Consider the following 16129-nt stretch of genomic DNA (forward strand, 5'->3'; position numbering starts at 1 on the left):
TTAAAAGCATCACTTATCCCATTCTTCTCAGTTATGATGCCAGAGTCAGACAGAACTTGCTTAGGCAGGGAAGAAGATTAATTTATACGCTTCAGTGCATTTGCTGTTTTCCAACATTTTGAAGCATCACCAGCAGTATCAGAGATGGAGCTTAAAAAGTAGCTTGATTTAGCTTCCTTAAATCGAGATTGCTGGTCTGCTACAGAGTCCATTTTCTTTGCTTTGGCCCAGGCCTGAATTGGACAGCATAGTTTAGTAAACTACTATAGCTGGACTGAGCGTTATGCAAAGAATGGCTACAATGTCTTTAAATATGAATTTCACTCAACACACACAATGTTAAACAGCAGTCAATTCTAACCAAACCTGCCTTACTGAATTTCAAACAAAAACTGTACTATTCAGATCCCTACACAGGCTCAGGAACCTGGGAGGGGGGAACCTCTTCATTCAGTGCTCCCTGTAACATTCCGGCTGTAAAGTCCTGGAGATACAGAAATCTATTTGCCGCCTTCACAATGTCTAGCGTCTTCAATTTTTTTATTCGTTTGACTAGTGCAATTTAGAATTTGCACTATAAACGGAACAAATTCTTATTAGTATGTTGGGATCCTTCTCCTGCATGTCATTCACTGCAGACTGTGGGACATCCACTACCATCTCCTCTCTACTCACTCCTACAGCTATTTTCACTGCCTCCACATAGGAGACCTGCTGGATGGTCCTGATCCTAGCTACTGTGACATCCATCTGTACAGGGCATTCCGGAAACGTGATTGTCATCACAGTTAAAACAACATGCTTCAACTGACTCTTCAACTACTACATATTTATTACTTCGACAAACACTTGCCACGTGACCAAACTTTTTACCATTTGTGACCGTACACTGCAACAGTGTACATACGGTCTCTCACCGCATATACCACACACCCAAGTTTTACACAAGTTGGGAGAACCACTTCATCAAATGACAGTAATATTGATAGACGGAAGGAAGGAACCCTATCATTCGATTCAATCGACGTGTGTCTACCACCCCTGGAATGCTATCCCTAAACCACACAGCCTCTATGTCCAACGAACACCAGAGATGACACAACCAGTGCCCTACTCTGAAAATCATAGCTTTCCACATCATATGTCGACATCTTGTTGAGCCACAGCGCTTTCTCCTTTTGCGCTGTTGACACACACAAAATCAGAATCATACCGATTAAGAGTTACTTGTATAACAGAACACAGAGGGTGTTCTTTAATGGAAGCCTCTCAAACATAATCCAGGTAGAATCAGGAATTCCCCAGGGTAGCTGTTTATGTCCCTTGCTTTTTTCAATTTTTACTAAACGACATATCACTGACTTTGAGTAAAGCCAGAGTGTCTATGTATGCGGATGACTCAACACGTCAGCTACTACAATGACTGAAATTACTGCAACACTCAGCAAAGAGCTGCAGTTAGTTTCAGAGTGGGTGGCAAGGAATAAGTTAGTCCTAAATATTTCTAAAACTAAAAGCATTGTATTTGGGACAAAACATTCACTAAACCCTAAACCTCAACTAAATCTTGTAATAAATAATGTGGAAATTGAGCAAGTTAAGATGACTAAACTGCTTGGAGTAACCTTAGATTGTAAACTGTCATGGTCAAAACATATTGATACAGTAGTAGGGAAGATGGGGAGAAGTCTGTCCATAATAAAGCGATGCTTGTCTTCCTAACAACACTATCAACAAAGCAGGTCCTACAGGACCTAGTTTTGTCGCACCTTGACTACTGTTCAGTCGTGTGGTCAGGTGCCACAGAAAAGGACTTAGGTAAATTGCAATTGGCTCAGAACAGGGCAGCATGGCTGGCCCTTGGATGTACACAGAGAGCTAATATTAATAATATGCATGTCAATCCACACGACTGAACATGTTCCAAGCAGACCACCATAGTCCCTGTGCCCAACACTAAGGTAACCTACCTAAATGACTACCGACCCGTAGCACTCACGTCTGTAGCCATGAAATGCTTTGAAAGGCTGGTCATGGCACACATCAACACCATTATCCCAGAAACACTAGACCCACTCCAATTTGCATACAGCACCAACAGATGACGCAATTGAGAACGCACTACCTCACTGCCCTTTCCCACCTGGACAAAATGAACACCTATGTGAGAATGTTATTCATTGACTACAGCTCAGCGTTCAAAACCATAGTGCCCTTAAAGCTCGACCCTGGGACTAAACACCTCCCTCTGCAACTCGATCCTGGATTTCCTGACGGGCCACCCCCAGGTGGTAAGGGTAGGTAACAACACATCCGCCACGCTGATCTTCAACACGGGGGCTCCTCAGGGGTGCGTGCTCAGCCCCCTCCTGTACTCCCTGTTCACTCATGACTGCATGGCCAGGCACGACTCCAACACCATCAAGTTTGCTGATTACACAACAGTGGTAGGCCTGATCACCGACAACGATGAGACAGCCTATACGGAGGTCAAAGACCTGACCGTGTGGTGCAAGGACAACAACCTCTCCCTCAACGTGATCAAGACAAAGGAGATGATTGTGGACTACAGGAAAAGGAGGACCGAGCACACCCCCATTCTCATTGACGGGGCTGTAGTGGAGCATGTTGAGAGCTTCAAGTTCCTTGGTGTCCACATTACCAACAAACGAACATGGTCCAAGCACACCAAGACAGTCTCTTCACGACAAAACATATTCCCCCTCAGGAGACTGAAAAGATTTGGCATGGGTCCTCAGATTATCAAACGGATTTAGTACTGTAGATGTGTGGTAGTGGTGGAGTATGGGCCTGAGGGCACACAGTATGTTGTGAAATCTGTGAATGTATTGTAATGTTTTTAAAATGGTATAAACTGCCTTAATTTTGCTGGACCCCAGGAAGAGTAGCTTCTGCCTCGTCAATCGAACCGATTCCCCTTTACCCAATTCATCCTTCTCCATCTTTGAGACCGCAAACAGGTCACCCAAAAAAAACATCCTTGTGAATCACACTCCAACCATAAACTGCTGTTAATTTCCAACTTTAGCCCTTTTCACACCACTGATCACCATCATCCACTCATTCTCACCAACTGTACTCGAGCCAAGAGAACCGCACAATACTTCCACCATTGCTCCTCCAGTCTCCCTCGCTCTTTGATATGAAAGATGCGAGAGTTTGTGTTCTCGAAGTAGCACCCATATTGTTAGCATTCCAGCACAGCTGTTGCTACACCAACGTTTTCAACATTTCCTCAGTTTTAATATAGTCAACTGGATGGGACTTCCAACTTCATTGGTTGATCCCTCCTTGGGATCCAGTTTGATTCATGTCCAAACGGGTCATCAGGATGGATAAACCAATCGTACTTCAAAATGGAGAGCGCCTCAATGGCGCCGCCCATGCTGTCATATGTCACAGATACAAAGATGAGTCCTCTATCTCTATGGTGCAACCAGAAATAGTTGAGGCTCTGTAGGCCAGCGTTTCCTAACCCTGGTCCTTGAATAGCCCCAACAGTACACCGTTTTGTTGTAGCCCTTGTCAAACATACCTCATTCAACTCATTGAGGGCTTGATGATTAGCTGACAAGTTGAATCAGGTGTGCTTGTCCAGGGTTAAATAAAAAAAAATTGTACTGTTGGGGTACTTGAGGACCTGGGTTGGGAAACACTGCTGTAGGCTGTAGCTAGGAGACCACTGAATGACAAGTGAATCCACCTGTTACAGGGAGCGTGGGGGGGTTACGTGAAATCCCAGGCACGGGATTGTATTCACTAGACAGTGTTGGAGGTAATGTTAAATGATTAACGGAGTAAAGTAACACTTTACCCAATTTTAAAAAGTAATTGTTACTGTGCCAATTAAAAGCGTGTTTGCATGATCCGATCTCCACATTTAGTTCTCCAGCCAGTGGAGAAAGGCTGGTTGGAGAAATGTTGACAGATGTTGGCTTCTGTGATAGCTCATTGAGGGCTTTCCTGTCTAGTGGCAAGTGTGCCCTCTATACATCCCTATAGGTCTGGGTAGCCTATGTGCGGTCTTTAACCAGAACTGGCGGTTTGAGAGATTTTGAATGAAAAGATAGGAAATCTGTACAGATGTTTGCTTACAGTATGGCTAATTAACCAGCCCATATTAGTGTGCAGGACTTGTAGACGGGCACAGGCAGTTCCACATGAAAGGCGAAACTAGTGATCAAACCCGAGTTAGTAAGTAGCCTCTCTTTGGTAGAGCATGCTCGGCTCGCAGTGCTCCCGCCGACAGTCAGTGGTATTAAGATTTCTCATGAAAGTAACATAACAATTTTGCAAATGTCCCCAGGTGCTATTCAATTTCTATGAGAAGTATAACCCATTAAATAAAGTATTCAAAATCTCATTTTTACAATCCTACTTAAAATATCTCGGCAGTGCAGTCGAATATGTTGATAAAAGTCACCTTGTTATCACGTTTCAGGTAAGACCCAAATGCAGCCTGTGTTGAACTAACAATGTTTATTACAGCAACAGGGGCAGGCAAACAGGTCAAGGCAGGCAGGGGTCAATCATCCAGAGTAGCGGCAAAGGCACCGGACGGCAGGCGGGCTCAGGCAGAGTGGTCAGGCAGGTGGGCTCAGAGTCAGGACAGGCAAAGGTCAAAACCAGGAGAGTGAGGGGGAAAAAGCAAGACTTTGGAAAAGCAGGCGCTGAGACAAACAACTGGTTGACTTGACAAACTGGCACAGACAGACAGAAAACACAGGTATAAATACCCAGGGGATAAGTGGGGAAGATGGGTGACACCTGGAGGGGGGTGGAGACAAGCACAAGGACAGGTGAAACAGATCAGGGTGTGACACTTGTCCTAGAGAGATTTAAACGGTTATCAAAATATCACGCCAGGGTAAGCCTACACAAAACACAGCCCTTATTTTAAGTGTTTCTAAAATCACCTTTGGGAAAAATGAATGGTGGAAAAACGATTGGAAACATTTTGTTGTTTGAAGGCTATGGGTATTATGGCTCATACTATGGTACTCTATAGAGAGCAGATGTTGCTTCTCAAGGTATCTCTACCTGAACATACATGATCTAACTGATTGATAGTTGGTATTAAGCAGTCATAAAAGTATGCCTTATTTACTTTGAAGAACTATATTATTTTGTCAGACAGAATAGGCAGCAGCTCTATCGAGATGAGATGATGACTTGGAATGAAATAATAAAGTCATCAAATAAAAAAGATTATACTCTACAACTTAAATATTTTAGTAAAGTAAAATAATGTGAATAAATGATGGTTACTAAGTGATAAGCAGTAATGGTCAGTCACTATCATCATGGGAGTTCTATTAATTGTTTTATTCTGTGTTACAGCATTCAACCCAAAGAATCTTAACCCGAAAAATAAAACCGTGATTCTTTTTTAATAATCAAAATTAAACCGAACCAACCTCAAAAAGCACTAATCACTCAGCACTAGTCCCGAACAGAAATGTGTCATGGTCCATTTGTGAACAATCCACCTATTATTATTAGGATTTAAGTGCCAGAGCTTGACCAACATGTTTTTCTGAAAGTCAAACATGTTATTTTTCTGATAGAATAACCCCCCCCCAAAAAAGGTCCACGCATGTATAACCCAGCAGTCTAAATACTGCTTTGTAACTGATGCACCCTGCTGGTATATTATAGAACTTCAGCATATTGGACACGTTCAAGTTCCCCAGTATGAAAACAGTTGTGAACTATGTTTATACAGTAACAATCAAAAGTTTGGACACACCTACTCATTCAAGGGTTTTCTTTATTTTTACTATTTTCTACATGGTACAGTAATAGTGAAGACATCAAAACTATGAAATAACACATATGGAATCATGTAGTAACCAAAAAAGTGTTATACACATTTTTATTATTTTTTATCTTGGATTCTTCAAAGTAGACACCCTTTGCCTTGATGACAGCTTTGCACGGTCTTGGCATTCTCTCAACCAGCTTCACATGGAATGCTTTTCCAACAGACTTGAAGTAGTTCCCACATATGCTGAGCATTAGTTGGCTGCTTTTCCTTCACTCTGTGGTTCAACTCATCCCAAACCATCTCAATTGGGTTGAGGTCAGGTGATTGTGGAGGCCAGGTCATCTGATGCAGCACTTCATCACTCTCCTTCTTGGTCAAATAGCCCTTACCTAGCTTGGAGGTGTGTTGGGTCATTGTCCTGTTGAAAAAAAAATGACAGTCCCACTAAACGCAAACCAGATGGGATGGCGTAGCGCTGCAGAAATCTGTGGTAGCCATGCTGGTTAAGTGTGCCTTGAATTCTAAATAAATCACCAGCAAAGCACCCCCACACCATCACACTTCCTCCTCCATGATTCACGGTGGGAACCACACATGCAGAGATCATCTGTTCACCCACTCTGCATCTCACAAAGACACGGCAGCTGGAACCAAAAATCTCAAATTTGGACTCATCAGAACAAAAGACAGCTTTTCACCGGTCTAATGTCCATTGCTCATGTTTCTTGGCCCAAGCAAGTCTCTTCTTATTATTGGTGTCCTTTAGTAGTGGTTTCTTTGCAGCAATTCGACCATGAAGGTCTGATTCACTCAGTCTCCACTGAACAGTTGATGTTGAGATGTGTCTGTTACTTAAGAAGATAATTGCTTTGTGAGACGCAGACAAGGTTCACCTACACTGCGTCTCACAAAGACACGGCGGTTCTGAGATTAGTAGTGGTTTCTTTGCAGAAATTCGACCATGAAGGCCTGATTCACGCAGTCTCCTCTGAACAGTTGATGTTGAGATGTGTCTGTTACTTGAACTCTGAAGTATTTATTGGTTCTGAAATTTCTGAGGCTGGTAACTCTAATTAACTTTCCTCTGCAGCAGAGGTAACTCTGGGTCTTCCTTTCCTGTGGTGGTCCTCGTGAGAGCCAGTTTCATTATAGAGCTTGATGGTTTTTGCGACTGCACTTGAAGAAACTTTCAAAGTTCTTGACATTTTCCGCATTGACTGGCCTTCATATCTTAAAGTAATGATGGACTGTCATTTGTCTTTGCTTATTTGAGCTGTTCTTGCAATACTATAGACTTGGTCTTTTACCAAATAGGGCTATCTTCTGTATACCACCCCTACCTTGTCACAACACAACTGATTGGCTCATGAGTAGATGTGTCCAAACGTTTGACTGGTACTGTATGGCTCCTCATTTTGCATTATATAATATTACTAGATTTTATTATGGGACCATATCAAATATATGATTTGATGCAGCCACACAGAATGGCCCTCACTAAAACATTATTCTGTTGGGCACGGTCAACTTTAGGAGTTCTAAAAGGGGCAGGCCACAATGTCGCTCAAACCTTCCCCCTGTGATGCCGCAGTGTTCTAGATCTCTGCAATAAATACACACCCTGAGCCATGTATTTAGAATCTAAATACATGGCTATGCACACACCAAAGATACCTGGTCATGAAAGGGTTACCTGTCCTCAATGAAAACTACTCAAATGGTTTCCTTGTTGTGTCTTTTCTTTTGCAATCTGGTGACATTTCAACCTTCCCTGTTAGTCAGTTCCTAGCTCAGTTGATAGGAGAATGATGCGGGACAGGTAACCCCAGGAAAAAGGAATAAGGACAGGAAATTTATTTTTTGATCGCACTGGGGCATAAAGTGACTTTGAATCAAGCCATGAAGTGGTTAAGACACAGTGGTGGACTTGAAGATTGGAGTTGGAACTTGGAGACAAGCCATGACAATTAAGAACACACACACACACCTCAACCTGTATTGTTAGGGTGCAAAGTTCAGTGCAGGACTCGGCAGAAGGATTTGACATTAACACTGATATTCTAAACCGGTAATCATACAGGCGATGTGCGATGAGATTAACTTAAAATGGCTTCCATAGTATCTCTCCCAGAGGGGAATCTATCCTGTTCTGTGTGCCGTGACATCTTCAGGGACCCGGTCATCCTGTCATGTAGACACAGCTTCTGTAAAGTCTGCTTGTTGGAACTGTGGAAACATAAAGAGGTGCTGGAATGCCCTCTCTGTAGAAGAAGATCATCGCTGGAGCTTCCATTTAATCTGAATCTGAAGAGGCAGTGTGAGGCTGTCTTACAGGAGAGGAGTCGGGAAGATACGACTGAGGTGTCTGAGGTGCTCTGCAATCTGCATAATGAGAAGCTTTTCTGTCTGGAGGATCAACAGCTACTGTGTTTAAAGTGTAAGGCCTTAAAAAAAAACACCAACGACGGCCTTAGTCAGATCGATAAAGCTGCTAAGAATTATAAGGTATGAAAACTTGGATGGTTTAAGCTGGTCACTGGCGGTTAATTGTGTTTTGTGGGGAATTGCATTGATAGAAATGTTTCTTTGAAGGTGTACATTATATTTGAGGTCAGAAAGTTCAACGGTCCATTTCATGAAAATGTGTGAAACAAGTTGTCCGTGTTTTATGTGGCTATTTCAATAATAGCTCACTACAACTACTACACATTTTAGGAGGAACTCCAGACTGCACTAAAACCCTTACAGGGAAACCTGAAGGCCTTTCACAAAGTTATACAATCCTGTCATCAAGCAGCAGAAAATATTACGGTAAGAATGCTAAGTAATATAACAATGTTAAACTACAGTAACCTACCCCTTCACATAGTGGTCTATCAAATACCCCTCTTACTGTCTCCAGAGCCAGGCTCAGCACACAGAGAAGCAGATTAAGAAGCAGTTTGAAAAGCTTCATCAGTTTCTAAAAGATGAAGAGGCAGAGAGTATAGCTGCACTGCGGGAGGAAGAGGAGCAGAAGAATAAGACGGCGAAGGAGAAGATTGAAGAGATGTGCAGAGAGATGTCATCACTGTCTGAAACAATCAGAGCCATAGAAGAGGACCTGAGAGCTGAAGACAACTCATTCTTGCAGGTAAGGACTAATATCCATGTATACATTATTTGTGATACTTGATTAACTAAATTGATCTCATTGACTTTAGTGATTACATTGATTGGTAATTTGCTCATTTTCTTTCTACAGAACTACAAGGTCACAGTGAAAAGGCAAGTTAGTCGTGTTCTTTCTCTATCTTCTCTGTGGTTCTGAACCCAATCGCACAATATCAATTACTCTTGAATGTTTTGCAGAACCCAGTACACAATGCCGGACCTAGAGAGTGTTTCAGGTCCACTGATCAATGTGGCAAAGCACCTGGGCAACCTGCAGTTCAAAGTCTGGGAGAAGATGCAGGAGATTGTTCAATATAGTAAGTAATTAAACAATAAAATGTTGGCCCAATGAACACAACTTCTATAAGACTTTGGCCAGGATTCAAATCAAAGACCATAACAAATAAACCAAAAATCTCTTTCTGTGAATCCTGATGCATTACTATATGCCCCCAATAGTTTGGACCCCAATACTGCCCATCCGCGTCTCCGCCTGTCTGAAGATCTGACCAGTGTGAGAGACAGTGATGCTATACAGTGGCTTCCTGTCAACCCAGAGAGGTTTGATCACCTTCAGTTTGTCCTGGCCTCTGAGGGCTTTAACTCAGGGACACACAGCTGGCTTGTTGAGGTTGGGGAGAGTGAAAACTGGACCATAGGTGTGATCACAGACTCTGTCCAGAGGTCTGGATTGATAAAGAGTGGATACTGGAGTGTCGGATATTATGAAGGTAAATACTGGGCATTATTCCCACCTGGCCCACCCACTGATATCACATTGAGACAGAACCCTAAGCAGATCAGAGTGCATCTGGACTGTGACAGAGGAAAGCTGTCATTCTCTGACCCTGATAATAACACACTTCTACACACGTTCACACAACATTTCACAGAGAGAGTCTCTCCATTTATTGGTAATTACTGTGAATTCCACTCTCTAAAGATCTTACCACTGAAGGTCTCTGTAACAGTGGTTTAGCAGTGAGTTAGATGGTACTGCATCCGTCTAAATCAGTGATCAAATTCACTACAGGTAATCAATCTCATTATTATAGAGAAATAATGTTTTCAATGGAATGGACTATTTCACTTTTCCACTATTGAGAATCAATACTGATGTTTTTGGCTCATTAACTATTTGCATCTTTGCCACCATTCATTTCTAATAAACTGACTGAATTCGCTCTCGTGTGCATTCTTCAGAACTGTTGTCAATGATTCAAGCAAACATTTGTAACAGCTTAGTCAGTCATAACATAATATATTTTATCATGAGTTTAGAAGCTTCTCCAGACGTCTGATGGTACCAGGCCAGGTAATACTGTGAGCCAGAGTACTGAGAAACTTTACTACTGGCGCTACAGTCAATAGAGACAGTTTGACCAGGCTGGACTGATTGAGCTGCAGACTGAGTCAATACATACTGGCCCCAAGACCCTGCAGAGAGAAAGAAGGAAAATATCACATTTAGGAAGGTCAAATATTTGTAAGATTACAACCGTAATTCCTCATTTACAACATGATGCTTGTGTTCTGAAAACGTTCAAAATGTCTCTCACCTTGTGCATAACAGACCAGAGTCCAGATGAAGATGGTGATGAAAGTCATGGTTGCCGTGGTTTCTGTTCAAAGGAAATACAGCTCTCAGTCATGAAGTGTTCAACTCACAGGGCTATAAACACTCCCAGAGCACTGAAGCATGTGATGCCAATGCAAAGTGTCTCTCTATGGAAATGTTCCTCCTGGCAAATCACTGCACTGTCATTGAGAAAAGTTCTGAAATCCTCCTCCATGTGTTGTCTGAAAGTCATTACAAAAAAGTATTTACACTGACACATTCCATCATTGCTGTATCAAGCTCTTTTCATGATTACTTGTTACAATATGATTAGATATTATCAACATAGTGCACAGCAGTTTTCATACTGTTGAAAGTTTATTGGGGAACGGGGAACGTGAATGTGTCCAATCTCCTGGAGTTCCAGACTATACCAGTAGGGGGCATCAGTGACAAAGTAAGATTCATTGATCAGGTCCATGTTGTGTTAATAACGTTCCCCTCTGTGTCTGTCTGGAGGTTTTTGTACTGCGAGTCAATCAGACTCTATCACTGTGGTGGACCAAACTGAGTGTTAGTAGTATTCAATTCTCGATCTTGACCTCTGTTATCAAAATCCCAATTCATTTTCTTAACACTACTACAACTCCCTTAAATAGAAAGTAGAAATGTGTATTTAAAAATATTGAGTTCAATTAAAATGCCTATTCAAGATGGTATATATCAAACAAGGTGCTTATAAAGTGTGTATTAGTTTCGAACAATGGTGTTATTGTTGAAATCTGAGAGTGGTTTGGATAAATGTAGGTTTACAAAGAGCGAGAGCCGTGTCTCTATAGTTTCAAAGGTTTTTGTTTGACCGTTGCATGAGTTTGTATCACTGTGGTACACTTTTGGTGGAGGCACTAGACTGGATGTTGGAAGTAAGTTCATCTACATCTAATTTCATTTTTTTAATCAACCAGGTAATTATTAGAATCAGGTGAACTATATTAGGGTTGGAGTGAAAACCTACAGGACAGTAGGTCTACAGGAACAGGGTTGGAGTGAAAACCTACAGGACAGTAGGTCTACAGGAACAGGGTTGGAGTGAAAACCTACAGGACAGTAGGTCTACAGGAACAGGGTTGGAGTGAAAACCTACAGGACAGTAGATATACAGGAACAGGGTTGGAGTGAAAACCTACAGGACAGTAGGTCTACAGGAACAGGGTTGGAGTGAAAACCTACAGGACAGTAGGTCTACAGGAACAGGGTTGGAGTGAAAACCTACAGTACAGCAGATATACAGAAACAGGGTTGGAGTGAAAACCTACAGGACAGTAGGTCTACAGGAACAGGGTTGGAGTGAAAACCTACAGGACAGTAGCTCTACAGGAACAGGGTTGGAGTGAAAACCTACAGGACAGTAGATCTACAGGAACAGGGTTGGAGTGAAAACCTACAGGACAGTAGCTCTACAGGAACAGGGTTGGAGTGAAAACCTACAGTACAGCAGATATACAGGAACAGGGTTGGAGTGAAAACCTACAGGACAGTAGGTCTACAGGAACAGGGTTGGAGTGAAAACCTACAGGACAGTAGCTCTACAGGAACAGGGTTGGAGTGAAAACCTACAGGACAGTAGATCTACAGGAACAGGGTTGGAGTGAAAACCTACAGGACAGTAGCTCTACAGGAACAGGGTTGGAGTGAAAACCTACAGGACAGTAGCTGTACAGGAACAAGGTTGAAGTGAAAACCTACAGGACAGTAGCTCTACAGGAACAGGGTTGGAGTGAAAACCTACAGGACAGCAGATATACAGGAACAGGGTTGGAGTGAAAACCTACAGGACAGTAGGTCTACAGGAACAGGGTTGGAGTGAAAACCTACAGGACAGTAGCTCTACGGGAACAGGGTTGGCGTGAAAACCTACAGGACAGTAGCTCTACAGGAACAGGTTTGGAGTGAAAACCTACAGGACAGTAGCTCTACAGGAACAGGGTTGGAGAGCCATGCTCTTACACTATACTTGTTTGTTTTATCACATTGTCAGAGTCTATCTAGAAGATCGTGAAAGAGTCAGGCGCAGAACACAGGTAAGAGTAAAAGAACACTGTATTTACTCAATCCAAGAACGTAACAAAAAATCCAGCTATAAAACAATGACAAAACAGGACTCGAACTCCAACACACGAAAGACAATCACGCACAAAACAGAAAGGGAAACCAGAGGGTTAAATAAGGAACATAATTATGAGATGGGAACCAGGTGGGTAAACAGATAAAACAAAAGGAAAAATGAAACATGGATCAGTGGCAGCTAGAAGGCCGGTGACGTCGACCGCCGAACATCGCCCGAACAAGGAGAGGGAACAACTTCGGTGGAAGTCGTGACACACATAAACTGAAGTTAGGTGAACTATTAGAATTTTAGCAACCAGGAAATGGTGGAGTGATTTCTGCATAATGCATCTTTAAATGTAATATTATTTTGATATGGTTACGGTCAACTGGAATTTACTTCCTCAGCATTATTTTAAACATCATCATTTAAGAATTGGTCATACGTTCTGTGGAATGTTCTTCAAAATAATAATAATAATAATGAATAATGAAATGCAGTTTGATTCCTAGTATTTTATCCCATTACAAAAAGGGAGAGGAGTGCTGAAATATTTTCATTTAAAAAAGTTTCAGTTTTGAAGATAGTTGAATGTATTTTCAGTAATCTCATATAGTCATAATATGCTTCAGTAACTACTCAAAGGGAAGTGAAAGAGTGACAGAAAGACTGAGAAGCTGTGTGTTTGAGGGACAGAAACCTACTGAAAAAACCCCAACTTAGTTTAAAGCTAAGATGTAAAACTGCTGCATCATTATTGTCATATCAGTCTGGTGATTGATTGACAGCTCCCCTCTCTCTAACTTCCCACCTGTCTGCTAGGTGACGTTCGTCCCACCATGACGGTCCTGCCCCCCTCCAGTGTGGAGCTGCAGCAGGGGAAGGCCACTCTCATGTGCCTGGCAAACAAGGGCTTCCCCACAGACTGGAAGCTGAGCTGGAAGGTGGATGGGAGCAGTAGCAGCACCTGGGAGGTGACCGGGAGCCCTGGGGTCCTGGAGAAGGACGGCCACTACAGCTGGAGCAGCACCCTGACCCTCCCTGTCGACCAGTGGACGAAGGTGGGCTCTGTGACCTGTGAGGCCACCCAGGGCTCCCAGACTCCACTCTCGGAGACACTGAGGAAAGACCAGTGTTCTGATTAATGAGTTCCTCCTCTGACTCCACTGTTTTTATTCTGTTCTACACTTTTTACTCTGTCCTCGCCGTCTTACTGATCCAGCACTACTAGCAGCACAGGAGGTTGGTGGCACCATTAATAGGGAGGACGGGCTCTTAGTTATGGCTGGAATGGAATACATGGAATGGTATCGAACTCATCAAACACATGGTTTCTATGTGATCCATACCATTCCATTCACTCCATGCCAGACATTATTATGAGCCGTCCTCCCCTCAGCAGCCTCCTGTGACTAGCACACTTCTGCTGGGCTAGACCCTGTATGGGAATCCATATCTCTCTGATTCCGATGTCATAGATCTGCTTGGCTTTCTTAATCAAGTGTGTGATGCCCTTTATTGCTGTAATGCTGTTTGTTCTAACATGTTGAGATAATAAAGACATTCAATCTTTAAAATTGTTTGCCTGGATATCATTATTTAATGAGTTTTACCATTAGACATTGAGATCTTTGTGATTTGTTTAGTTTCATGAGGAATGGAGAGCTCTGCCATGGAAAAGGATTTTACTATTACATTTCAGTTAAATAGCTTCGCTCAATGAATGCTTGGCTGATTGGGCCAAAGTTGGTACCAGTCAAAAGGATATCTACAGCACAGGAGGTTGGTGGCACCTTAATTTGGGAGGACTGGCTCATAGTGATGACTGGAACGTAATAAATGGAATAGAATTGAACTCATCAAACATATGGTTTCTATGTGTTTAATACCCTTCCATTCACTCCATTTCAGCCATTATTATGAGCCGTCCTCCCCTCAGCAGCCTCCTGTGATCTACAGTGATACTAATACTGAAACCATGTGCAATAAACTCACTGGTTTTCATGATATTACTAGTACTGAATCCATTAGCTATAAACTCACTGGTTTTCATGATATTACTAGAACTGAAGCCATGTGCTCTAAAATCACTGAAACTCTCTGGGGACAGGTGAACATCTGGCTATGGTGCTGCTCTATTCTGGGAGCATGGCAGTTCCCTGCCCATGCAAATCTGAGTTTCAACCCCACCACAGCTCACAATCTCTCAGCCTCAATCTTCTGGGACTGGGGCAGCTGTGTGTTTGACTAGAGAACTGAACATGGGCTGGGGAAGCAGATATTCCACTGAACTTTGCATAATGTTCAAATAAAGGACTTCACTCAAAAGTATTTATGGTTTTCTATATGTAAACTAAATGTATTTGTGACAGATACAGTTGAAGTCAGAAGTTTACATACACTTAGGTTGGAGTCATTAAAACTTGCTTTTCAACCACTCCATAACTTTCTTGTTAACAAACTATAGTTTTGGCAAGTCAGTTAAGACATCTATTTTTTGCATGATACAAGTAATGTTTCCAACAATTGTTTACAGACAGATTTTTTCACTTATAATTCACTGTATCACAATTCCAGTGGGTCAGAAGTTTACATACACTAAGTTGACTGTGCCTTTAAACAGCTTGGGAAATTCCAGATAATGATGTCATGGCTTTAGAAGCTTCTGAAAGGCTAATTGACATCATTTGAGTCAATTGGAGGTGTACCTGGGGATGTATTTCAAGGCCTACCTTCAAACTCAGTGCCTCTTTGCTTGACATCATGGGAAAATCAAAAGAAATCAGCGAAGACCTCAGAAAAAATGGTACACCTCCACAAGTCTGGTTCATCCTTGGGAGCAATTTCCAAACGCCTGAAGGTACCACATTCATCTGTACAAACAATAGTACGCAAGTATAAACACCATGGGACCACGCAGCTGTCACACCGCTCAGGGAGGAGATGCGTTCTGTCTCCTAGAGATGAACGTACTTTGGTGCGAAAAGTGCAAATCAAATCCAGAACAACAAAAAAGGACCTTGTGAAGATGCTGGAGGAAACAGGTACAAAAGTATCTATATCCACAGTAAACCGAGTTCTATATCGACATAACCTGAAAGGCCGCTCAGCAAGGAAGAAGCCACTGCTCCAAAACCGCCATAAAAAAGCCAGACTACGGTTTGCAACTGCACATTGGGACAAAGATCGTACTTTTTGGTTTAATGTCCTCTGGTCTGATGAAACAAAAATAGAACTGTTTGGCCGTAATGACCGTCGTTATGTTTGGAGGAAAAAGGGGGAAGCTTGCAAGCCAAAGAACACCATCCCAACTGTGAAGCACGGGGTGGCAGCATCATGTTGTGGGGGTGCTTTTCTGCAGGAGGGACTGGTGCACTTCACAAAATAGATGGCATCATGAGGTAGAAAAATTAAGTGGATATATTGAAGCAACATCTCAAGACATCAGTCAGGAAGTTCAAGCTTGGTCGCAAATGGGTCTTCCAAATGGACAATGACCCCAAGCATACTGTCACGTTCCTGA

General features: G+C 42.4%; 1 long non-coding RNA gene, 1 pseudogene and 1 gene segment (V, D, J or C); 2 read left to right on the forward strand and 1 right to left on the reverse strand.

Annotated features, from left to right (window-relative positions):
• Nucleotides 1-7894: 7894 nt before the first annotated feature.
• On the forward strand, nucleotides 7895-9920 carry LOC139558600 (nuclear factor 7, ovary-like; annotated as a pseudogene).
• LOC139558601 (uncharacterized) lies at nucleotides 9816-10615 on the reverse strand. The gene is made up of 2 exons (XR_011671608.1): nucleotides 10501-10615; nucleotides 9816-10378 (listed from the first exon to the last, which is right to left on the reverse strand). It is a non-coding gene; the product is annotated as an uncharacterized lncRNA (long non-coding RNA).
• A 645-nt stretch (nucleotides 10616-11260) lies between these two features.
• LOC139558599 (Ig kappa-b4 chain C region-like) lies at nucleotides 11261-14183 on the forward strand. The segment is given in 2 exon segments: nucleotides 11261-11422; nucleotides 13429-14183. A coding segment is annotated over 1 exon segment (306 nt).
• Nucleotides 14184-16129: the final 1946 nt, after the last annotated feature.

The sequence above is a fragment of the Salvelinus alpinus genome, chromosome 29, assembly GCF_045679555.1.
Source record: "Salvelinus alpinus chromosome 29, SLU_Salpinus.1, whole genome shotgun sequence".
In the NCBI taxonomy this organism is placed as follows: Eukaryota; Metazoa; Chordata; class Actinopteri; order Salmoniformes; family Salmonidae; genus Salvelinus; species Salvelinus alpinus.